Source organism: Uranotaenia lowii, unplaced genomic scaffold (genome assembly GCF_029784155.1).
Source record: "Uranotaenia lowii strain MFRU-FL unplaced genomic scaffold, ASM2978415v1 HiC_scaffold_832, whole genome shotgun sequence".
Classification (NCBI taxonomy): domain Eukaryota; kingdom Metazoa; phylum Arthropoda; class Insecta; order Diptera; family Culicidae; genus Uranotaenia; species Uranotaenia lowii.
In genome coordinates, this window is record NW_026598792.1 from 1 (window position 1) to 24,191 (window position 24,191).

General features: G+C 41.2%; 3 protein-coding genes across 4 annotated transcripts; 2 read left to right on the forward strand and 1 right to left on the reverse strand.

The window, feature by feature from the left end:
• Positions 1 to 1,767: 1,767 nt before the first annotated feature.
• LOC129760914 (uncharacterized) lies at positions 1,768 to 3,003 on the reverse strand. The gene has a single exon (XM_055758595.1). The coding sequence runs from the start codon at positions 3,001 to 3,003 to the stop codon at positions 1,768 to 1,770; it is 1,236 nt and encodes a 411-aa protein (XP_055614570.1).
• A 2,681-nt stretch (positions 3,004 to 5,684) lies between these two features.
• LOC129760916 (zinc finger protein 32-like) lies at positions 5,685 to 10,433 on the forward strand. 2 transcript variants are annotated; one of them, XM_055758597.1, is made up of 2 exons: positions 5,685 to 6,504; positions 8,630 to 10,433. In XM_055758597.1, exons 1-2 carry the CDS (start codon positions 5,936 to 5,938, stop codon positions 9,597 to 9,599), a joined length of 1,539 nt encoding a protein of 512 aa, XP_055614572.1. In that variant the 5' UTR covers positions 5,685 to 5,935; the 3' UTR covers positions 9,600 to 10,433. The 2 variants fall into 2 exon arrangements, with proteins under 2 accessions (XP_055614572.1, XP_055614573.1); XM_055758598.1 differs by lacking the exon at positions 8,630 to 10,433 and adding an exon at positions 7,647 to 8,620.
• A 12,447-nt stretch (positions 10,434 to 22,880) lies between these two features.
• On the forward strand, positions 22,881 to 23,987 carry LOC129760915 (uncharacterized). Its single transcript, XM_055758596.1, has one exon. The coding sequence runs from the start codon at positions 22,881 to 22,883 to the stop codon at positions 23,985 to 23,987; it is 1,107 nt and encodes a 368-aa protein (XP_055614571.1).
• Positions 23,988 to 24,191: the final 204 nt, after the last annotated feature.

The window sequence follows — 24,191 nt, forward strand, 5'->3', positions numbered from 1 at the left end:
GTTTAAGGGTCGGTGGGTCGAGGGACGATTCTAGCTCCTCGAAATAGTCGTCTGTAGAGCGTCCGGCTCGAAAGGCGAATTGTCGGTTGTCGAGCAGCTGCTCTTTTTCGAGGATGGCGTGCAGTCGGCGATTGACCATTCGTTCAAGAATTTTTCCGACACAGTCAAGTAAGGTTATTGGTCTGTAGTTGTCGATGAGGTGGGGATTTTGTTTAGGTTTTGCGATGGGGATGACCAGTCCCAGTTTCCAACTTTGAGGAAGTTTGCCGTTAGACCATATTTGGTTGTAGATCTGCAGTAGGGTTCCCTTCCCGGCCGCAGACAGGTTTTTGAGTAGAGGATAACCAATTTCGTCGGGACCGGCGGACAGGCCTTTGACCTTTCTGAGTGCACACTCCAGCTCGTCGAGTGCGAAATTTCTGTTGTAGTCTCTCTGGTTATGGGATGAGTTGGTTGGGAAGGGGAGCAATGGAGTATTGGAGGGAGGGGACAAAGATGTAAAGTTATTACAGAAGGCATCGGCTAGGGCAAAGGGATCATTTGTATAGTGTTGGTTTAGGAGAAGGTGAAAGGAGTTTTTGCGATTTTCTCCATTCAGGACTTTTATTTTGTTCCAAAGCACTTTGGCGGAGGTGGTGGGGTGGATTTCTTCGGTAAACTTTTGCCAACAGTTTGATTTGGCTATGCGGACTGCTGCTCTGGCACGAGATCGTGCAGTTTTAAATTCAGTGAGGGCTTGGGCCTTTCTTGGGTCATCGTTGGGGATTCTTCTAAGAGATCTCAGGGCTTTGCGTCTTAGTTTTACGGCTGTACGGACTTCGGGTCCCCACCAGGGGACTGCGGATTTACCTGGGACACCGCTTGTACGCGGAATGTTTTTTGTTCCGGCTTCCATGACGATTTTGGTAAATGATGGGATGCATGTAGGTGGGTAGAGTGCGAGATGTTTATCTACCTCCATTTGGTAGCCGAGCCAGTCGGCTTCATCGTATTTCCAGCGGGGTCTGGTCGCTGATTTCGGTGTAGGGTGTTCGAGCTTGATCATGATGGGGAAGTGGTCGCTGCCGAAGGAGTCTTCGATAACCTGCCAGCTGAATTTCGGACCGAGTTCCCAGGAGGTCATAGTGATGTCGAGGGCGGATGTGTTACCAGTTGCAGGATCTATTCTGGTTGGTTGGCAGTTGTTTAGTATAGTCAGGTTTTTGGTGATGGTTAAATCTTCCAGGTAGGTACCTTTGTTAGTGGTGTGGGTACTGCCCCAGCTGGTTGAGTGGGCATTGAAATCGGCCATGATAATGTAGGGATGGGGAAGTTGGAATAGTAGGTCGTCAATTTTGCTGGTGAATTGGTGGTAGGGTAATTGAGGGGGGATGTAGAGAGATACAACGGTGAGGTCAATCGGGGTGTGCACTCTGGCGCAGACAGCGTTCAAAGTTGTATTTATATTGAGTATTTTGTATGGGGTATTGGCTTTTATGGCCAACCCAGCGCCTTGTCGGGATGATAGGTCGGATGTCGTATGCAAATTATAGCCTTTCAGTATATTTTGTGGGATATTTGAGTTTGTTAAAATGTCTTGAATGGCGAAGATAGTTGGGGAGATGTTCGAGAGCAGGATCTGAATATCTGGCAATCTTTTGACGAGTCCTCTGGTGTTCCATTGGACGGCGTAATTTTGATATTTTTTATGTGTTGGTTTGTTGGACTCGGTAGTATTGTTTGTTTGATTGGTGGTGATGTTTTGTGAACTTGTTTGGATGTCCATTTTTATTTTAGGTATGATGTGGATGCGTAATAGTTGCTTGGTAGTTTGGTTGACTTACCGGTCTGCTGGGGAGGGGTTGATGTTGCGGTTTTACCTTGTTGAGTGGATTCCAGTGGGAGGTCTATGGTTGGAGGAGTTGGATTTTCTGGTTTGCGTTGGCGTTTCTTTTTTTGTCTCTTTTCTGCAGGTTTTCCATTTTTGGGGTCGCTTCCTGTAGGGGAGTCTTCGGAGGATGTCTTCCAGAAGCGCTTGGGGGTGTTTTGGATGCTGACTGTGGATGTGTCGCTGGTCATGCTGGCGTCACTGTCGGATGTTTCGGGAGATTTTTCTTTTTGCAGTTCCAGTTTTTTTACTTGGTTGGTGAGGGTGGTGATTTGGGCAGTAAGGAAGTCGACCAGCTTGCGGAGGCCGAGTATTTCCTTGTCTTTTTCTGCAATTGTTGGATTGGTGGTGGCTTGAATTAGGCGTTGTTGGAGCGATGTTGATTGTTTTTGGCGTTTTCTGTATTCCTTGACGGCTTCGTTGTGAGGGATTCCCAAGTCGGTTCGGATTCTTATTATGTCCTGTTCTTCTTTATAGGCAGGGCAGGAGCGGCTGTTGCTAGGGTGGGCGTCTTGACAGTTGACACAGTTTGGAGGTAGTTCACAGTTGGGGTGGGTTTGTTCTTCGCCACAGTTGAGGCAGGCAGTTTCATTTTTGCAGTGCTTTTTGGTGTGCCCAAGTTTTCCGCACTGCAGGCAAATCATTGGTCGGGAGTAGTAGGGGCGGGTTTGAGCTTGTATAAATCCGAAACGTATGTGGGTGGGTACTGTGGTTCCTCGTAACGTGAGGACAAGAGTGTTGGTGGGTTGGGTTTTTCCATCTACTTTCCTGGTGAATCGATGGACGCCGATTACACCTTGGTTGGCGAGATCTTGTGTTAGTACCTCGTCAGTGGCTCCTGCGGCTTCGCGGCAGGTGACCACGCACTTGCAGGTGTTGAGCGAAGGGTGAAAATTTATTGTCACGGGAGTTGAGTCGATCAAATTTTTGACTGCTAGCAATTTGTCAACCTGTTTTTGGGATCTAACTTTTAGCAGGTAAGCCTGGCCCTGATCGCATGGATGTCCTCCTATGATTTCTCCGGCGGCGAGTTCGACAGATTTAGAGATGATGAACGGGTATGTTGGAAGTTTGGCAGGAGAATTGGGTTTGAGTAATAGAAATTGGATCGGCCCATGTTCGCCGTTTGGATCCATCCATTCTGGTATCCGTCTTCTGTTAGAGCTGGAGGGTTGAGGGGTTTGCCCCCATGGGGGGGGATTTTCCCCCATAGTAGCTAACTAGCTCTTTATGAGCGAGCTTAACTTTTCGATTTGAGGAGGTGTTAATTCTTGGAATTTTCTAAGTGGGTGTCACAACAGACTGATGTCCGTGATTGAGAAGCACTATTCGTCAGAACTAGTTCAGAGACCACGGTAGAAACACGTCTGATCGCGACGGCGATTCGGTTTGAACTGAGTTACGATTTTTAATTTGTGAACACTCGCACGAATTTAACTTTGCGACACGGAAGCATGCTTTGCTTTTGGAAACCGCGACGTCAGATGCGTATTCGGTCACTCATTCGAGAAACCAAACGAATGTTATTTTTTCATCTCTCTTCCACTAACGGATGCGAAAACGGAACTGAACTGAACAAAACGCGATCTGCATTTTTGAACGAATATTCTGCTTTTTTTGTGTTGCCAACTTCGTGGGCAATTTTTTAACTAGGGTGGTCCAGTTAGTTTTAGTTTTAGAGTGATATTAAAACAATAGATGAACGAAAATAAAGTACTATAATCGATAAAAAACTTCTTTGATAGCAAAAGGGAAAAATACACAAAATGTGCAATTGAAACAACAATGAAAATCAAAATAACAATTTTGAACCTTCATATAAGAGAAGCGACATCTGATCCCTCTTAAAATGAAATATGTGGCAACATCGCCGAAATATTGGACAAAAAAAATCCCCAGCACTGTTTTCTGGCTCAATGTTCAAGCTCTAAAGTGAACGCTCCTTCAATCCAACAAAACAACATTGAACTCGATGCCCGAAGGATCACGATAAACGGTATGAATGACTTTAATTTCGTTAACTAGAAACACGATTTACCAAAGCATTGACAAAAATTGCACCTAATCATAAATTCATATGACCAGCTAAAACATTATCTGTTTGAACTATAACAACAATCACAATACCTTCCTTGCTTGAGTTTCAATAAGAAAGGTAAGGGCTCGGATCGATTGGAATCGATTTTGACAGTTCTTTTGCTCGTTTGTAATTTTGTGTTTCAGATGTCACTTCTCTTATATACAGGTTCACTAATAACAATAACTTTCTCAGAAATTCAACAACTCAAAAACTCCCAGTTGAAGCAAATTTCTCTAGATTTGTGTTCATGTTTGTCATAATCGGATTATTTTGTGTAAATAGTAATTGTTATTGTTCAATCGTAAGTAAAAATCGGTTCCAACTGCATGGTTTCTGTCAATTGGAGGTCGTTGTTCAATGAAGCAAGTTGAAACTAGTCAAAACCGTCAAAACCGATCCAGCTCGGCAGGAGGATTCGTTTCGGCCTGGTAGAAATCGGTCGAAGTCAATTGAAAAGCAACAGGTGATCAACTGCCCAAGTAACCATAAGCACTAAAATCTAGCATCAACTCTGCTCTAGCGTCAGCTATAGTGCTTGATTCTGTGCATCATTTTAGCTCTGTGAGCCAGGTTTGGCGAAATTAACTGCTGCATTAGTGCAGAAACTGGTATAACCCTATAAAAGCACTGTTATAGCATTGGTTGATGCTACAAGGTTGGCGGGCAAAATGCTGGGAAAATGCAAATGGCGTTCGAATGAGGTTCGACCATGCGAAAAAAAAAATTATTTTGGATTTTTGTTCGGTTCATTTTTCGGCCATGATACTAAATTTGTAATTATTTTTATATTCGCTTATGCATATTGAGGAGATCTCTCGGATTGAATCTTCTACATATTTTTTTTATTTTTCAGCTGAAAATGACCTGGAATCGAACTCATGACATATGTGGCTCTGACATTTGACATTGACTCTGCCTGTGAACCTATCAGGTCCGCGTTAAATCTTTGAAAAAAAAGACCTATTTGAATCAAATTTCTAGCAACCGGTGCCCTGAATTTGCATTGATTCAGCATCAATCAATGCTAATGTGCTTTGGCCTAATGCCACTGTAGTGCTTACATAGTGCTTAAAAGCATTAAAGCAAGCTTGTGTGATGCCAATTTAATGCTTAGAAAATATAGCATTTGTTATTCTGATTTAGAGCAACGTTGCATTTCAAAAGCATTGTGCAAAGCTGATAGAATGCAAGTTGCATTTTAAAAGAGTGGTATAATTCTAACATGATGCAGCATAGCACTCGAAGGGCTGTTGTAATGCAAAATTGCACTTGATGTGCTGATATAGTGTAATTTAGCCTTTGAATGCTGGTGTAAAGCTATAAAAATGCAAAGCTTTAGTGCTTATGGTTACTTGGGTGTTAATCCATTTCTTCTTGTTTAGACCAGACTTTATTGAACAGATACAAACTATTCAAAATCACAGTTGGGGTTGATTTTTTTTAAATCATTGAACTTGAAAAGAATGACTTTTCCTATTGAACTGACTGACTGAACTGACTGAAATAAAGTTTACCAGCAGTAATGTAGGGCCTTTCCATTTTATTTTTATATGATGTATGAGTTCCAAGTTTCTTTGCATAGGAAATAAAATTATTAAATTAAATTTAAAACCGCTCAAAATGTTGAAGTTAACCCTGTAAACACTGAAACAAAAGGTTTCATCGTTTTACTTAAAACTTACAGTACAACTGGCAACACTTTTTCAGTGACGTTTTCGTTGTTTTGGCGTCGCGCACCTGCAGAAAAGGCAGAAAAGGAATGCAGAAAGGAAAAAAAAATCATAAAAGTGAAAAAATGGACAACTGAACAGTATCGAATCGATGTTGGAAACTAATTTTCGTGAAAAAACGTTTCTGCAAAGTGATATCCAATTGTTGGTTTCATTCCCAATCAACATGATGTTCCCTTGATTGTGGATTAAAGTTCGTACGCCTGAAAAATTTTCTCTGGGAGTGTTAATTGGTGGAAAGAAAAGTGCATCTGCTTTATGTGGAGAGAAAAGGATAGAGGAGAACAGAAAAAAATAGCTCAGGAAATGGACATCTGTCGGTTGGCATCCGACGACCACCCGGACAGTATGAAGATGGTTGAAATTGATTTCCAGGCGCTTTGTCGCATCTGTGGTGCGCTAGGGGAGAATTTGACGTCGGTTTTCGGGAAGAGGGCAGCCGATCGGTTGCGGGAACGTATCGAAAAACATCTGCTGGTGCAGATCCGGTCGGATGATTGTCTGCCGAGTAAGATTTGCGATGGCTGCCGGGAAACGCTGGATCGGTTCCATGAGCTGTTCGAAAAGTGCCACCGAACGGAGGAAAACTTCCGGAGCATGTTGGCGGCAGAAGCCGAGGGGGATGCGGTACCGGTTCCGGCCGCCAACGGAGAACCGTTACCGGATGAAGCTTTGCTGCACACTTCTCGTCCGACCACGATGGTGATGGATGTAAGTGATGCCAAACAAGCTCCGGAAGAAAAACCTAAAGAAGCAGAGGAAGTCCCGAGAGCAGACGAAACGAAAAGTTGCGAAATGATCCAGAAGAATGCTGAAGAAAAACAGAGGTATGTTCTATTTGACCTCGATAATATGTACCAAGTTTTATCTTTCACCAGTTTCGATTCCAATTTTTATCCTGAATCTGAATTCGGAATCTGAAGTCTTGATTCTTAATCTAAATTTAAAATTTAAATTCTAAATCTGAACTCTGAGTCTGAATTCCGAATTCTGATGTTTGAATCTGAATTCTCAATCTGAAATCTTAATTTGAAGTCTGCATCTAAATTCGGAATCTGAATTATGGATTCTGAATCTGAATTCTGAATCCTGAATCTGAATTCAGAATTCAAAATTTGAATCTGAATCTGAAGTCTAAATATGAAGTCTGCATCTCAATTCTAAATCTTAATTCTGATTCTGAATCTAAATTTGAAGTCTGAATGTGAATTCTGAATCTGAATTCTGAATCTGAACTCTGATTCTGAATTCTGAATTCGGAATCTGAATGCTGAATTTGAATTCTGAATCTGTATTCTGAATCTGAATTCTGAATTTGAATTCTGAATCTGTATTCTGAATCTGAATTCTGAATCTGTATCCTGAATCTGAATTCTGAATCCGAATTCTGAATCTGTATTCTGAATCTGAGTCTGGATTCGGAATTCTGAATTTTAGTTGTAAATCCTAATTCTGGATCTGAATTCTTAATCTGAAATTCTGAATCTGAATTCTGAATTCTGAATAAGAATTCTGAATGCTGAATCTGAATTCTAAAATTCTATTTCTAGATCTGATTTCTGGGTTCTGAATCTGAATTCTGAATTTGAATCATGTGTCTGAAAAATGTGTCTTAATTGAAATTCTTAAAGTCCGAAGTGTGGGTTGTTGATGCAGGTTCTGATTTCTAGAATAAAGACGGAATCTGAATTTCTAACTCGTAATCGGAAGCGAATGTTGATTTCGAATGATGATTGCGCATTCCGAATTTAAATTCTGTCTATAAATATTGAATCCGAAAAAAAATTTGAGTTTCTTTGTTACCGGTAAACGAATTGTACTGCGATGGAGTGCCGGAAACATTAAATAAAATTCAGGAATAAATATGCAGAATTTTGTTGCCTACTCTAACGTAATCGGAACTATGCACCTGTAAGAACAGAACATCCTTGCATAACACTAATCCGGCCCATGTGTTGTGTCATTGCAGGGATGGTCCAGTTCGGCACTCCATCTGCGAAAGCGCGTACTACCCAGTAGCCGAGGATGAGATACAGATTAGCGAATACTTTATCGATGAAGAAAACATATCGCTGTTAAGTTTCGCTGAAGACGACTCTCAAGCTGAGCAGCCGCCTAGTTCCAGACAAACTTTCGAATCTTGTTTGAAACGTGTAAAAATGACCCCTCTGGGAAAGGACTCTATTGAACCCTACCGATCCGATTTGAACGGGCAGGTACGCTACGAATGTCCCGAATGTAAAAAGATAATCCTATCACCGTACGTTTTTGAGGCGCACTTGCGAGTGCACAACGGAGAGAGACCATTCAGTTGTCCCCGGTGCCAGAAGCGTTTCCGTATAGCTCGGGGTCTGAAGCGTCACATTCGACAGACACACCAGAAAGTACGCAGCCACTTTTGTGAGGTTTGTGGTAACACTTTTGCCAATAGCAAAAACCTCAAGGAACACATGTTTCTGCACACAAATGAGCGATCTTACAAATGCGATTTGTGTGAAAAGTCCTACAAACAAAAGGCAGCTTTGAATGTGCACAAACGAACCCATAAGGATAGTCCAGATTTTGTGTGCGACATTTGTGGCCGTGGTTTTATTACCCGCACAAAATTGAAACTTCACGAGTTGACGCACGTACAGGAGGCCACAATTCCATGTGATCAGTGCGATCTGATGTTCCGGTCTCATGTTCATCTGGAAAGGCACCGGAAGTTGCACACGTTGGAACCGAAGTTTGGTTGTGATGCCTGTGGGTCGTTCTTCAAAACTCGAGCCTATCTAACCAAACATGAAAAAAGAGTTCATAATATTTGTACTGTTAAGTTGAAATAAAAATGATCCCTTTTTCGTTTTAAGAAGGACTTGTTTTCCTCTGTTTTTCACATCCTTTATCACTTTACTAAAAGCTTGTTCATTCATTTGTTAGCTATTCAAATTTTAAATTTGATCGTTGCAGTAACAAACGTGTAAGCCGATCATCGCGGTCGTCGTTCACATGCTCGTTCTGCAAAACCAACGGATCCATCAAGATGAACACATTTGCCGACAAGGAAGGTTTGGTGGACCATCTGAAGGACCAGCACGCGGATCAGATCTTCCACTGCGAACAGTGCGACAACTATTTGGATCGTAACATTCTGATTCAGCACATGACCATGCATGCGTTGAGTATGTTCACTGGTGGTGATCAATCGGTAACGGCAGCTCCGGGTGAAGAAGAATCGCCGGAACCGGAAGACGAAGACGGCCAGAAACCGCAAACGTCAGGCATGGATCTGGAGGAAGGTGAAGGTAGCCAGGAAACCGTGGAAGGTAAGTCCGGGGATGGCACGGAAGCTGCCAACAGAGAAAACGGCAACAAATCACCTCCATCGGAGGCAGTCGAACCCAAACCGGGTGAGGGTAGAAAACTTTACTGTTATATTTGCGAAAAAACGCTAGCCAATCGTAGTGCGTATTCTTATCATATTAACCAGGTACACCTTAATATTAAAAATTTCTCTTGCACGTACTGTAATAAAAAGTTTGGAAACCAAAGGCTATTGAATAACCACGTGGCGGGAGTTCACTCCCGAGAGCGCAATTTTACATGTGACACATGCTCGAAACGATTTAAGACTAACGTTGCGCTGTACAATCATCAGCGAACGCATGACGATAGTGCTGCCGCCAAATTTTCCTGCACATTTTGCGACAAAAAGTTCCGATTCCGGAACCATCTCACTAGTCATCAGTTGGTTCACATGAACGAGCGCAATTTCCCGTGCAACCAGTGCGACAAAAAGTTCAACAATCCGGAATGTCTACAGAAGCACAAACTAACGCACGTGGAAACTCTACCCTATCAATGTCCGTTGTGCGGGTTCAGCACCAAGCAGAAACGATATCTGGTCATGCATGCCAAACGGATCCACATGGTCCGGTAAATTCCGAACGGCGGATATCATTTCATCGCGCACGTTTCGCACAACAAAGAAAACGTAAACGAGTATTCGAGATTTCATTCCGGTTTATGTTTCATATTCTACTCCCCGTTAACCCAGTCGTAGAATTCAATGTACTCTATTATACTCAATTATTCTAATAATCCCAAAATTTTACAGACTTATTCTAGTGTAGAGGATTGTAGGGAACGATTACGTACTCCATATACAAAATTAAAAAAAAAAAAAGAAGTAAGAAAACTAACAATTTACTTGTGTAAATCAATTTTTAATAAGCACAATACAGAGAATAAGTAAAACAGCAGTATCCGATCGCGCTAGGTTTAAAGATAGAACGAGGGGAAATACAAGGCTACCGGTGTACCTGAGAAGAATTAGCGATTAGGATCACTACAGAGGAGAAAATACTCGATACAAAAGCAGCAGATCAAAGTTAGCAAAAAAAAAAATCTTTATCTTTAACAAAATGCAAAACTATACATACACACCACAAACCATAATCTAAGAGAATGAATATGTCATTTCTAGAAAGTATGAACAACGTTGTTCTTCCGAGCAACAACAAATTGTTTACGTCATCTCGTTATTAGTTGTTAGTTGTTTCTGCAGTCATTAATGGACAGTGTAGTTTCATTTTTATTTATTGCCAGTATTATTGTAAACATGCTACCCAATCTTACAGTAGGTTTTTCTTTTAGTTACAAACAAGTTGCCACGTCGTAATTTATTTCAAACAAACGAAAAAAACCCTGCTTGATATTATCGCTTCAACGTCGTATTTATTGAATAAATCAAATTGAATTGCATTGATACCTTCTATGCTATATTAGCTGGAAGGAAGCATTGGAATAATAAAAACCTCCTTCGGTGTCGTTTCTTGATCCGAACTAATCCCTTGAAAACGGCAGAAATGGTGGTACCAATAGTTAGTCGCAAAATAAAAGTTTAAATATCACAAAAAATCTACTAAAAAAGGTAAAAAATGACATGAACTCAACATAATCCAAGCAAATCTTCGAGTATGAACACCTCTGGCATGCATGACTGCATGTAAGCGTTTGAAGGTTGATGTGACAGTCAACATATAGCTAATTTAATAGAATTATGAACCGTACTGTGTATCAGTAGCACAACATTTTACAACGGTGACCAAAAAGGCACTAAGCTCGATCATTTTATGTTAGCCTGATTTATCCTGATTTTTATTTTCAAGCTCCCTGAATTTGGGAAAAACCAAAGATATTATATTCTATCAAGATACCCGGCTGAATAGTTTTTCGAACAAGTAGTCTGGGCCATCGACACGTTTGTTTACGGTGCTGCCACTCAGCGAAAAAGTCTTCAAGCTTCAAACTTGCATTCAAGCTTGCAGACGCATAACTTTTCATTTGATCGACGATACCGCGTTAACATTAAAAATAAAACTTCACATGATGATACGTCATTTTTGTTTACTCAAACTCAAATTTCTCCTCACATTCTTCCGAATCAAGATTTGAATCAAAACAAAATTCGTCGTCACTGAGACTATTCAAATTTTAATTTCTGGGGTTCAATTCAGATTTGGGTTATGGTGGTTTCGCAAATTCTGAATTGTTTTCATTAATTTATGTTCGAGAAGACGGTTTGAATGTTTGAAGAAAAACAACTTGTATCATACATACATACAAGTTGTATGTAATACGTTCAGTAAATTTGGGACAGAAACTAATGTTTTCCAACATTGGCCAGATAGATCTCGATCGAGTAGGACGTATTTTTTTTATCTCGAGGCTAGATTGGACGCCATCTTTGAAATCGGAAAAAGCGCGTGATATCTGTTTTCGGTTTTTCGGACATAATAAGGAATTGTATCAATATAAATTGGATCTTTTTATTTGAACGCACATAAATAAATATAAAGAACGCTGTGAACAAAAGTTGAAACGTGAGAAAGAAAAATAGTGGAATACTTAACCTAGAAAATGGCGGAGCCACCTGATAAAAGTGAAGAAGCGAAGAAAGCGGAGGAAGAATACACGGTATACGAGTACACACAGCAGGATATAGCCCCATACCGAGTCATCATACAACTGAAGGATGATAAAAAGGGAGAGTTGAGGATAAATAAACTATCGATAGTAAGATTGCTATGCACACAAAGAGAGCCTTAGGACGGAACAAGATACTAGTCTTTCTAAAGGACTATCAAACGGCGAACAGATTACAGGCGGATCCGTAGCTGCGATCAAACAACTACAAGGGCTACATACCAAGAAGCTTTGTTTCGGTTTCTGGTGTAGTGGCAGGGGTTCCAGAGGATATGGACGTAAAAGAGATCACAGAAAACATAAGCAGTGAGTACCCAATTCTTGCTATTCATAGATTACACAGGTACGAAGGGAAAGACAAAATCCCAACGCACCGGGTTAGCGTAGTTTTTCGCGCAAACAAATTACCAAAAGTTGTAAGGTTATTCTGTTGCATAAACTCGGTTAGACCTTTCATCAGCAAGCCCATTCTATGTTAAAACTGCTTGCGGTATAATCATAGGGCACAAAATTGCCGATCGAAGAAGAGATGCGAGAACTGCTCCCTCCAGCATAAAGTAAAAGATGATGCCGTATGCCCAAACAAGACAAAGTGCCTCTACTGCAGAAACGATAGTGAGCACAAAACGTCAGATTTGAATTGTCCTGAGCAAATTCGCCAGAAAAACATAAAACATATAATGGCCAAGACTACGCTTACATATCTCGAGGCAAAGGAACAGAACCCAACACTCACGCAGAACCGATATGACTTATTGGAAAACGCTGAGGAATTCCCTACTATCCCTGAAAGCTACGCAAAGATGACCAGCGGCTCGTACAAACCAATTAATGCACAACAATACAAACCCCAAAAATTTAAACGCCAAATCCAGGAAGTGGTTATAGCAGATCAAGTACAAGTGTATGCCGACAAAAAGAAAAAGAAGGAAGGACCTGAAGAACGGGGAAACGGTGTGGCATTGTTCAACAAGTTCCGGGTCAACGAATTCGAGCGATGGGCACAGACGTTGGAGAACCAACGAAAACAAGAACATCGAGCAACAAATTACGAACTACAACATAAATAACGGGGATGGCACAGCATCACCCGAAAGCGAAACCAGCAGCACCAGCCAACAACATAGAAAGCACATAATGAGCACGAGAAGAAGCCAGCAAGGAGCAGAGGACACGAGAACTTTAAGTATGAGAGCCGAAGAAGTAAGTACCAATGAATGAAAATTTAAAATTTATACAACTTGACTTGAAGAATTGACTAGAACATTAATGAAAAATAAATATGACGTTGCATTTTTGTCAGAGGTCTGGACAAAAAAAGATTTTGAAAAATCTAAATATAAGGTGCCAGGGTTTTTTACATATTTGGACTCTAGAGATGATGGATACGGAGGTACAGGTTTGATTATCAACAAAACACTCAAAACATGCGAAATTAAAGTACCTTCATTCCCAAAAATACAAGCAGTCGCTAGAAAAATTGTAAAAACTGATATAGTATTAGTTTCGATATACGTCGCACCAAACATATCCCATGTTGACATGAAAGTTTGTTTAAAATCGGTCTATTAAGAATTGTCAAAATACCCGAAGGTGATAGTGGGCGGTGACTTCAACTCCCATCATATAGCTCATGGGATCCCATTCACTCAGACAACAAAGGAACAGCGTTATTCGACCTTATCAATGAAGAAAACATAATTTTATTAAATGACGGTAAACCGACTTACGTTCCGACAGAGCTAGGGAAAAGGCCTTCTACCATCGATCTAGTTTTAGTCAGTCCACCCATTTTTCAAAGTGTGTCGATGGTTGTGCTTGACTATGGAATTGGGAGCAGACATTTAGCTATAGAAATCAATATCAGTATGGCAAGCCCAACGAAGTCTAGAACATTTTTTTTTGTAATTTCTTTATTTGAAACGGCTCATACCTTTAGGCTTTAAGGAGCCAAACTCGTTTTGTTTGATTACAATTGTGTACTTAGATCTAGTTCACTTTTTTTTTTTGAAGAAAAAGAAAGATAGAAAGGGAAATATGAAAATAAAGAGAATTATAGTCGAAGATCGATAGCTTTTAGGAAAAGGTATATCTCGAACATATAGTCCAAGTCCATCATACCTAATACATCCCTCACTGGAACGTCGGGTGGTTTTCCTCGGGCCCGAAGGGAATCTATAAAGTTCGCTCTGGCGAATAGGTGGTCCTCACACGACCAAACAATATGCTCGATGTCATGGTAACCTAGACCACATCCGCATAAATTGCTGCCAGCAATATTTAAACGATAGAGTACCGCATTCATGGAATAATGATTGGACATGAGACGGGAAAATATACGAATAAAATCCCGAGTCAGGTTCAATCTATTAAACCAGGGTTTAAGGCTTACCTTTGGGATAATCGAGTGGAACCACCGACCCAACTCATCCTCGTCCCATCTACGCTGCCAGTTGACAAGAGAGTTTCTTCGAGCCAAGAAGTAAAATTCGTTGAATACGATTTCACGCTGGTAAATGTTGCCTTCCATCGCACCCACTTTTGCAAGGGAATCTGCCCTCTCATTGCCTGCTATAGAGCAATGTGAGGGGACCCAGATAAAGGTGATAGAAAAGCAACGTCTTGATAAAGTGGTCAATATATCTCGTATCATTTCGAGGAAGTACGGCGTGAATTTTCCTGGTTTTATAGAGCGGATTGCTTCAACAGAGCTGAGACTATCAGTTATAATATAGTAGTGTTCGATAGGTCGTGTGGCGATACTATTCAAAGCCCAGTGAATAGCTGCTAACTCTGCAACATATACAGAGCATGGTGACTGGAGACTGTGAGATGCGCTGGATATTTCGTTGAACACTCCAAATCCTGTTGTTTCCTCTATAAGTGATCCATCGGTAAAGTACATTTTATCAGCATCGACGTGTCTATATTTAGCTTCGAAAATTCTTGGAATCAGAAGAGGACGATGCGGATCCGGGATTCCACGAATTTCCTGCTGCATAGACAAATCAAACTGGACAGAAGAATGATCGTAGTCTGGGCTACAAACACGAGTTGGAGAATACGAAGAAGGGTTTACCTGCATTGACATGAGGATATGGTATATAGACATAAATCTGGTTTGAACATTTTGCTCAAGTAACCTTTCGAAATTTACAATCACCAATGGGTTCATGACCTCACACCTGATGAGGAACCGAAGTGATAGTAAATTGAATCGATCTTTCAAAGGGAGTATTCCTGCCAAAACTTCAAGACTCATGTTGTGTGTTGAGGGCATACAGCCCAAAGCGATACGGAGACAACGGTATTGGATACGCTCTAGTTTGATGAGGTGAGTTTTGGCAGCTGACTGGAAACAGAAGCTACCATATTCCATAACGGATAGAATAGTTGTTCGATACAATTTGATAAGATCTTCTGGATGGGCTCCCCACCAGGTGCCAGTAATTGATCGGAGAAAATTGATTCTTTGTTGGCATTTTCCTTTCAGATACTCAATGTGGGCTCTCCAGGTACACTTGGAATCAAACCAAACCCCAAGATACTTGAAACTCCTCGATTGAGTGATCGTTCTGCCTAGGAGTTGAAGCTTAGGTTGAGCAGGTCTACGTTTCTTAGAGAAAACAACCATTTCCGTTTTCTGAGGGGAAAACTCAACCCCAAGCCCCAAAGCCCAGGAAGACAATCTGTCTAAAGTATCTTGTAAAGGCCTGTGCAGACGAGACTCAGTAGATCCTGTGACAGACACTACTCCGTCATCTGCAAGTTGTCTTAGAGTGCAGCCTTCAGAGAGACAGCTGTCGATGTCACTCACATAAAAGTTGTACAAAAGTGGACTCAAACATGAACCCTGTGGGAGGCCCATGTAAGATGTTCTTCTAACTGCAAAATCTCCGTGAGCAAAGTTCAAATGTTTCTCACAAAGTAAGCTGTATAAGATGTTGTTCAATAGAGGAGGCAGACCCCGGGAGTGCAACTTGTCTGACAAAACCTCTATTGAGACTGCATCAAAAGCTCCCTTTATGTCTAGAAACACTGAAGCCATTTGCTCACGTTTTGCGTACGCCATTTGTATCTCTGAAGATAGCAAAGCAAGACAATCGTTTGTCCCTTTGCCCCTTCGAAACCCAAATTGAGTATCTGAAAGGAGACCATTTGTTTCCACCCATTTGTCCAAACGAAACAATATCATTTTCTCCATCAACTTGCGTATACAAGACAACATCGCTATTGGACGGTACGAATTGGGATCAGACGCTGGTTTTCCGGGCTTTTGGATAGCAATGACTCTCACTTGTCTCCAATCCTGGGGAACAATGTTGTGCTCCAAGAATTGATTAAATAAATTTAACAAGCGAAATTTGGCAGCATCCGGAAGGTTTTTCAACAAGTTAAATTTAATATTATCAATTCCCGGAGCTGAATTGTTGCAAGAAAGGAGAGAAAGTGAAAATTCGACCATCGAAAAGCTGGAATCCAGACCACATCTTTCTGGAGGCACGTTCCGGATTATTTTTTGCACAGGTGTAGAATCTGGACAGACTTTTCGTGCGAAGTTAAATATCCATCTTTGTGAATATTCCTCACTTTCATTCGTAGATGAACGATTACGCATGCTTCGTGCGACTTTCCATAAGGTACTCAAGGATGTTTCCCGTGATAAACCACCCACAAAATTCCTCCAATACGCTTTCTTTTTCCCTTTGATCAGTTTTTTGAACTGATTTTCAAGGGAAACATATGCATCAAAAAGGACGAGGGTTCCATGTTTTCGAAAATCTTTGAATGCTTTTGACTTGTCCTTATAAAGCTTGGAACACTGCTGGTCCCACCACGGGTTTGGGGGCCTTCGAGGAACTGATGAATGTGGGATGGGTTTTGTTTGTGCGCAAAGGGCACTTTCATGTATCAGACGAGAAAGAAAGTGGTACTCTTCTAAAGGAGGTAAAATATTCATAGAATCGATGGCTGTTGTTATTTCGTCCGAATATTTTTTCCAGTCGATGTGTCTTGTAAGGTCATATTCCATATTTGTTGAATTCGAATTGCTGGCCCCATTGGTGATTGTAATTTTGATTGGCAAGTGATCACTACCATTGGGATCAGGGATTACCTTCCACTGGCAATCCAATGATAGTGAATTTGAGCAGAGGGAGAGGTCAATTGCACTTGGTCTTGCAGGAGGTTTAGGTACTCGTGTTTTTTCACCCGTGTTCAAAATTGTTAAATTGAAACTGTCACAGATGTCATAGATAAGAGTAGAACGACAATCGTCAATTTGTTCTCCCCAGACAGTTCCATGCGAATTGAAATCACCCAGGATCAACCTTGGTTCAGGCAAAACTGAACACAGGTCCTCTAGGTGACTTTGATTCACTGCTACTCTCTGAGGCCAGTACAAACTGACAACGCATAAGTCCCTACCTCTTATAGTTGTATGACATGCAACAGCTTCAATTCCTCCTGATAAAGGGAGGTCGATTCTATAGAAGGAATGGCGCTTGCTGATCCCCAAAAGCACCCCTCCATAAGAATCGTCGCGGTCTAGACGTATGACATTAAAATCGTGGAATGAGATGTTAGATTGAGAAGAAAGCCAAGTTTCGGACAACGCAAAAATATCGCAACTAGTTTCATGAAGAAGAAATTTGAACGGATCCAGTTTAGGGATAATACTACGACAATTCCACTGTAGAACAGTGATATCTCTGACCTCTCGGCGTAAATTAGCCATCGAGAGAGACAAACACTGAAAGGAGGGGCCAAGTTTGCATCAATTGCTTCAAAAATGTCTTTACTACAGGAAGCATTGTTGTAACAATGCCTCTGATGGATTCCGCTACATTAAAACACGTAAAAATTCCATTTAGAATATCGGACAGTTTAAAAAGCCCAGATTGGGTGGATGATTCTGGCGAAAGTTCTTTGGTGTTGTGGTTTTGCAAGGTTCCAGCCGATGTTGATTTGTTCTGTGGAGATTCTTTACCGCGGAAACCAGGAGGAACTTGATGTTCTTTGTTAACAACAGTCGGTTTTTTCTCAATCCTGTTTGGAGAGATAACAGCCGGAATTTTTGATGGTACTTTGGGAGAAAGCGCTTTAGTACGCTTTCGAGAGTATCCTACAGAGAGTTGTAATGGTTGTACTTCATCAGCCGTATCTGTGTCATCATTATCAACTGGCAGCACAGAAAAAATGTTACCAGATTGAGATTGGGCCGGTGGAGAGGCGCTCTTCAGTATGGCGGCATAAGAACGTTTAGAACGCTCTTTTAAAGAGCGCCTCTGTTTATCCCAGCTTGCCTGAAATGCCTCGCAAGAGGAGATATCATGAGGTGAGCCCCCGCAATAGATACATTTCTGTTCTACTGCTGAGCATGCTCCTTCCTCATGATTCTCCCCACAATGCAAGCATCGCTTCTTGTTGGAGCAATGCGAAGCAGTATGCCCCAACTTGATGCAATTCTTGCATTGCATTGGGCGAGGCACATAAAGGCGTACTGGAAGCCTTAAAATTCCATCAATCAAGATGTAATGAGGGAGGGCTGTTCCCGCGAATGTTACCCGAATCGAGGCTGAAGGCTTATACTTTGTAACGCCATCAACGACGAAGGCAGTCATGAGTTGGCGACAATCCAAGATTTCGACCGAAGTCGAATCAAGGCTCTTAAACTTGCCAACGCCGTGAGCCTTAACGTATTCAGCCTCCAGACTCGATTCGGTGATCACACCTTCGATCTCTACATCTCGAGACGGAATATAGAGCTGATACTCCAAATTAAAAAAATTGCTTGCAAGAATACCGTTTGCGGCCTTCCGGTCGCCCACAACAACGCGCATTTTGTTTAGCCTTACTTTAGTCACACTGGTAACGGAGGGCCACCTAGCCAGATCTTTAGTGATCTGCACTACATTTAGAGGTTTTCCGTTAGTTTTGGGCCGGATAAAAACCACCCACGGCCCAGAAGAGGATGAATTATTCGGATAAACTCGGAGTCGGGTTGTCTTTTTCGCAGCTGCAGATGGCGTAGAAAGTTCAACTGACGGAGAAAGATGACCATCTGAAGGACCAGCCACAGCTGAATCCTCCAGATGCTCCTCATCTTCGTAGACGATCTTCTCACCATCTACATCAGGCGGGTCCGACCCCCCGCCTTCGCTCATATTTTATAAAAATAAAAGCGAAGCACGGAATGTCAAAATAACTATAGGGAAAAAAGAAATAAGAATTACAAACTTGATTTTTCGATTAATTTGGCTCCTTTGGTGATTGATCCAACCACGTGGTCCTTCCTCGATCGAAGATGGCTGCCACGCCTCCACTCGGTTTCGGGCGAGCACGACCCGTTTGATGATGACAATGATGATGATGACAATGGTTCGCCAAACAATGGCGGCGGCCCTCGTGGTGACCTATTGTTTTTTTCCGATTGCCTTTGCTAGCCACAAAATTAGCACTCACTAGCAACAGTCTTTAATTGAACTCCCGATTAGCTGGGGAAAGTCAATTTCATCTGCCTCTGGCAGGAAACACGGCACAAAACACCCTTTAACCGTCCGAACGGCACTAACTCCCGGATATAGTGGACGAAGTCTCACTCACTTGTTCGCGATTATCGAAAGGCAACAAAAAGCGACTGCACACGACGAGTGATGCGAGACGAAAAAAAGAAGTCTAGAACATTCATCAATCAAGCTAAGGTTAAGGAGGCTTTTGACAAGGTCGACCTACTCACGGTATCAACATTTCAAGAACTTCAAGTTATGTCTAAGAAAATACTCAAACAGGCTAGGCAAAAAGACAGATATGTAGCAAGGAATATTTAAATAAGGTAGTGTCGAGAGCCATATTGGATTTTTTTGTGACGTCACAAAAACGAATGTTTCGAAAATTTATATGCGAATGGCAGAAATTTCAAAGAAAAACATGTTTTAGAACGAAAATGAATTCCAATTTCATTTTGATTGTGTTGTAAGACCTCTACTTCACTATATTATGAAATTTTCTGTTCCTTTGAAGATTGCATTATGTTTTTTTCTCATTTAAATAATGAACGCAATGTCATCTTGAAGTTAAAACGTTCAAAAACGAAGATAAAATCTACTTTAAAAAGGTCTAGCTGGAAGTTATTGGGTGTTCAACTGATTGTTATGATTTTTATCCAATCGGTTTACCATATTCAATTCTTATGTAGAACAATTATCATCAATTGAATATTGTTAACTCGATTTACTAAAATGCGAATAAATAATTGTGGTTTTATATAAAAGTTTGTTTTTTAATAACTTTTTTGTAATAAGGATCTTAAACTGCACTGACTTGATCATTTTCATGGAAGACTTTGAACTAATTTTAAAGTTTTGCAAATTTTAGTAGGGAAAATCCACCATTTTTTCGAACTTCGATGGTCTATTTCATACAAAAATTACTCGAAAATCCAACTTTTTTCGTACCAATTTTGAAGAGCAAGAATCCTTCTAGAATAACAGGTATTAAAAGTGGAACATTTAAAGCAAATTCTTCAAATTATCAACAAAAAAGACAAATTTCCTAGTAAATTGACAGATTTTTCGTGATTATGACGCCGCAGTGTGTACTAATACTAAAGCAGGGCTGCCTCGACACTACCTTCTTTAAATATTCCTTGGATATGTAGCGAAATTCTGGTGGAGCGACGAAGTCGAAGAGGCATGGCAGGCAAAGCGAGAGGCAAGGGCTGCATTCAATAGGAATGGTGGCATGAAGGAACTGATTGAACTAAAAAAAGCTGAAGCTATATTTACCAAGAAAAAACTAGAAGCATCAAAAAAAGATTTGAGGAATTTGTGGCTAGCTTTGATCCTCGCACACCATCAAAGCAGGTATGGGAGAAAATACGACAACTGGCTGTGAAGAAGAAAAAAGCAGATAATGTGCTAGTACATGACGACCCGATAATGGCACAGAATTTTCTTAATAAACACTTTCCACAAGAGAGCACACTCCAAATAGCACCCCACTCTCAACCAAAATATGACATTATTACTTCAGAATTCTGGGAAACTTACCTAGCAGGAAGAAGCAACTCTGCTCCAGGCCCAGATGGCCTCAAATATAGCTCCCTGAAATTACTTAAAACGGAGGTGAAAAATAGTATCATTAGAGATATGAATAGGATGAAACTGTTTGGCCAGCAACTCCCGGATAATCTTAGCTCAGTCGTAGAAGACTCCCTTGACTAGGTCTCAGGGTCGGCCTACGGCTGGGTAATCGGAGGGGAACGCGGACAAAATTTACAAGACAAACTGTGGGTTTTCGAAACAACAAGAACAACAAAGCAGAATTAAATTACGGAAAAATTACTTTTTATTAAAACGGAAAGAAAACTGCTTTTAAAACTTTACTTTTTGATTTTTGAAATTGGCTTTTTATTCACGCTACTGTGTAATGTTGTGTGTAGGGTGTGGGTTGGGCTGTGGTCGATGACCGTTGCGGTACGTATCGATGCTTCGATGCTACGATGGTGAGCGCTCACTAATGGTCGTCCTCTATTTCGGCGTTCAACTTCCGGATACCAATAGGTCCCCAAAATGGCGGCGGGGATTGGCTGAGGGATCACGCTTCCCGTGAATTACCTTTTGCTGTTTTGATGGTGCTGGTCAGGCGTTGACCAGCGGGTAAGGGTTTAAACGGCGTCTTCCTTCCTTGACACAATCAGCGGGCCACGGCAAGACCGTATTGACCGCGCTGAGAAGGGCTCTCCTTTGGAATTAGAGACTCGAGAAGCTTGTCTCGAGTCCCGAGAGATGGGCCTCCTTGACGATTATGGTTCCTTTCTGAACCAGAGGCCAAACGTCCTATTACGGTTAGACGTAGCCCGCTACAAGCGAGCTAGGCCGAATCGTGCGACGGTGACGAACACGGTGAACAGCAAACACAAGAACTTCGCACAAATAAATAACGATTGTGGGTTCAAAACATCACAAGACTCAACAACACGGAGCTTGGACAATCACGTCTTCATCGCACGAACGCCGGAAGAAATAGGAGGCTGAGTCAACAACTCTTCTTCTTGGGTTTCCGCTCCACATTCTTCTTCCTCACTCCATCTAACTCGTTTGGGCGAGTTATTGTAGATTGCATGCAACCCACATGCAATGTCGACCTTGCGAACTATGTTGCTTGCAGCCTTGCTGCTGATGACACCACACGCCCAACTTAAATCTAACAATTATGTTTTTTTGTTAAACCTAACTTCTAAATAATTATAATTATCCCTAAACCTAACTAAATTTTAAAAACAAGATGAAAAACGACAGTTTGACAAATATTTAAAAAAAAATTAAAAAAAGCATCTGAGGCATTTGTAACGACGGTTACAAGGATTTGGAAAACCTGCTTAATACCCGACGAAATGAGAAGCATAAAAATTGTTGCTATCCATAAGCCTGGCAAAAATCCTGAAACTGTAGAGGGGACTAGACCGATATCGTTAGTCAATTGCGGCCTTAAGATGCTAAACGCAGCTGTTTTAGAAAAGCTACAATATCATCTAGACAACCGAAATATAATCCCCAAACTTTCGTTTGGATTTCGCAAACGCAGATCCACTGTCAGCTGTCTAGAATTTGTCACAAATAAAATATCACAGGTGAGACGCAACAAGCAGATCGCTGCAGCCGTCTTCGTTGATTTGTCAAATGCATTCAACTCAGTAAAAATAGAAACCTTAGAACAAACGATGCTATCCAACGGAATCCCACCAGAATTCTCGAGCTGGATGATAGCTTTTTTAGCCAACAGACCGGTGCAATTCCGTGTTGATAACGAAAACTTAATAAGATATATCAGTCAGGGTCTGCCACAGGACGACGTATTATCACCTACAATGTTCAACATCTACACAGCACAACTACACAATATAAAAGTGGAAGGTGTTGTGCTAGTCCAATACGCAGATTACTTTGCGATAATCATAGAAGGACGCAACTTAGAAGAAATCCAGGATCGCGGACAGCGGTTTATTAATGCCTTTACTGCGAAAGCCAGGCTCTTGAACTTTATTATAAACTCACCGAAGACCAAGGCGCTGTTATTTAATAACAGCAGAAAATACCTCAATATCTCAATTGAAGGCGATACAATTGAAACGGTGAGAATGCACACTTATCTTGGAGTTTTGCTTGATAAAACTTTACGATTCGGTCCGCATATCCGAGAACTGCAGCATAAGTTAACAGAAAGGCTAAACATGATTAAAGTTATCAGCGGAATAAAATACGGAAGTCTTCCGGAAACGCTGGGATTGGTATACAATGCCCTTTTCAGAGGTTTCATTGAATATGTTTCGGGTATCTACGGATCAGCCAGTGCTACCAATCTTTCAAGACTAGACAAAATAAACAACGCTTGCCTACGAAAGGTAACAGGATGTACTAAGACGACACCTCTTAACACCTTGCACGCTCTGGCAGCTCAAGTTCCTCTTCGCTTCAGAAGACTAAAGGTGATAGGACGACAAGTAGCAAAGCATTGTTATGGAAAGACTCCAATTTGGCAACAACTATCTCAGCCAAGTATAAACGAAGAAAATCGACTATCACTGATTGAGAAAATATACCAAAATAACAAACACATTTTAATCGATATGTCCTCACTAATCAAAAGTAACCTGCGATTTGAAGATACACAAATATGTACGACATTGAACAATGATTTGTGGCCTAAAAAGAGAACAGACGTTAAGGTACTGAAGCAACTCACCTTATTTCTGATACACGGAACGTATAAGGACCGACAAGTCATCTATACTGATGCTTCTAGCGACGGAGAAGTCTGCGGTATTGGCGTCTATCATGAGACAAGAAACATCAAAATTAGTCGACGCCTAAAACATTTCGTGTGCATCATGTCTGCTGAGCTAGAAGCCATCCTTGTGGCACTGAAGTACATATCGACGAATTCTCTATCTGGCGCTGTAATTATGACAGATTCGAAATCTGGTTGTGAGTTATTAAGAAGCAGCATAACTAAACGTGAACGAGATCAGATAGTACAACAGATTCTTCACATGGCAACAACAACAGGAACAATAATTCAGTGGATACCCGGTCACACTGGTGTCAACGGCAACGAAATGGCAGACCAACTGGCCAAAGCTGGACTCAGCAATCAACATACCTGTAACAACAAAATAATGATACATGATGCAATGAACTATTTTGGCTCACTTAGTGAAGAAGTGGCACAGCAATGGTATCTGAATTACACGAGCGAACTGGGAAAGGGTCGCAAGTTCTTCCAGATCAGCAACACAATCCCGAAAAAAACCCTGGTACCACAAATTACCTCTAGATAATATTGAAATCCGCACACTAAACAGATTGTTATCCGGGCATGATTACTCCAATTACTGGCTTAATAAAATGAAAATAGTAGTGGAAGGCCTCTGTGAAATGTGCGAAGTAATAGACAATTCAGAGCACGTCATATTTTCCTGCGCAAAGTACTATTCGACTAGGCAAAAATACAATCTAGATCAATTCCGAAATATATATATCAA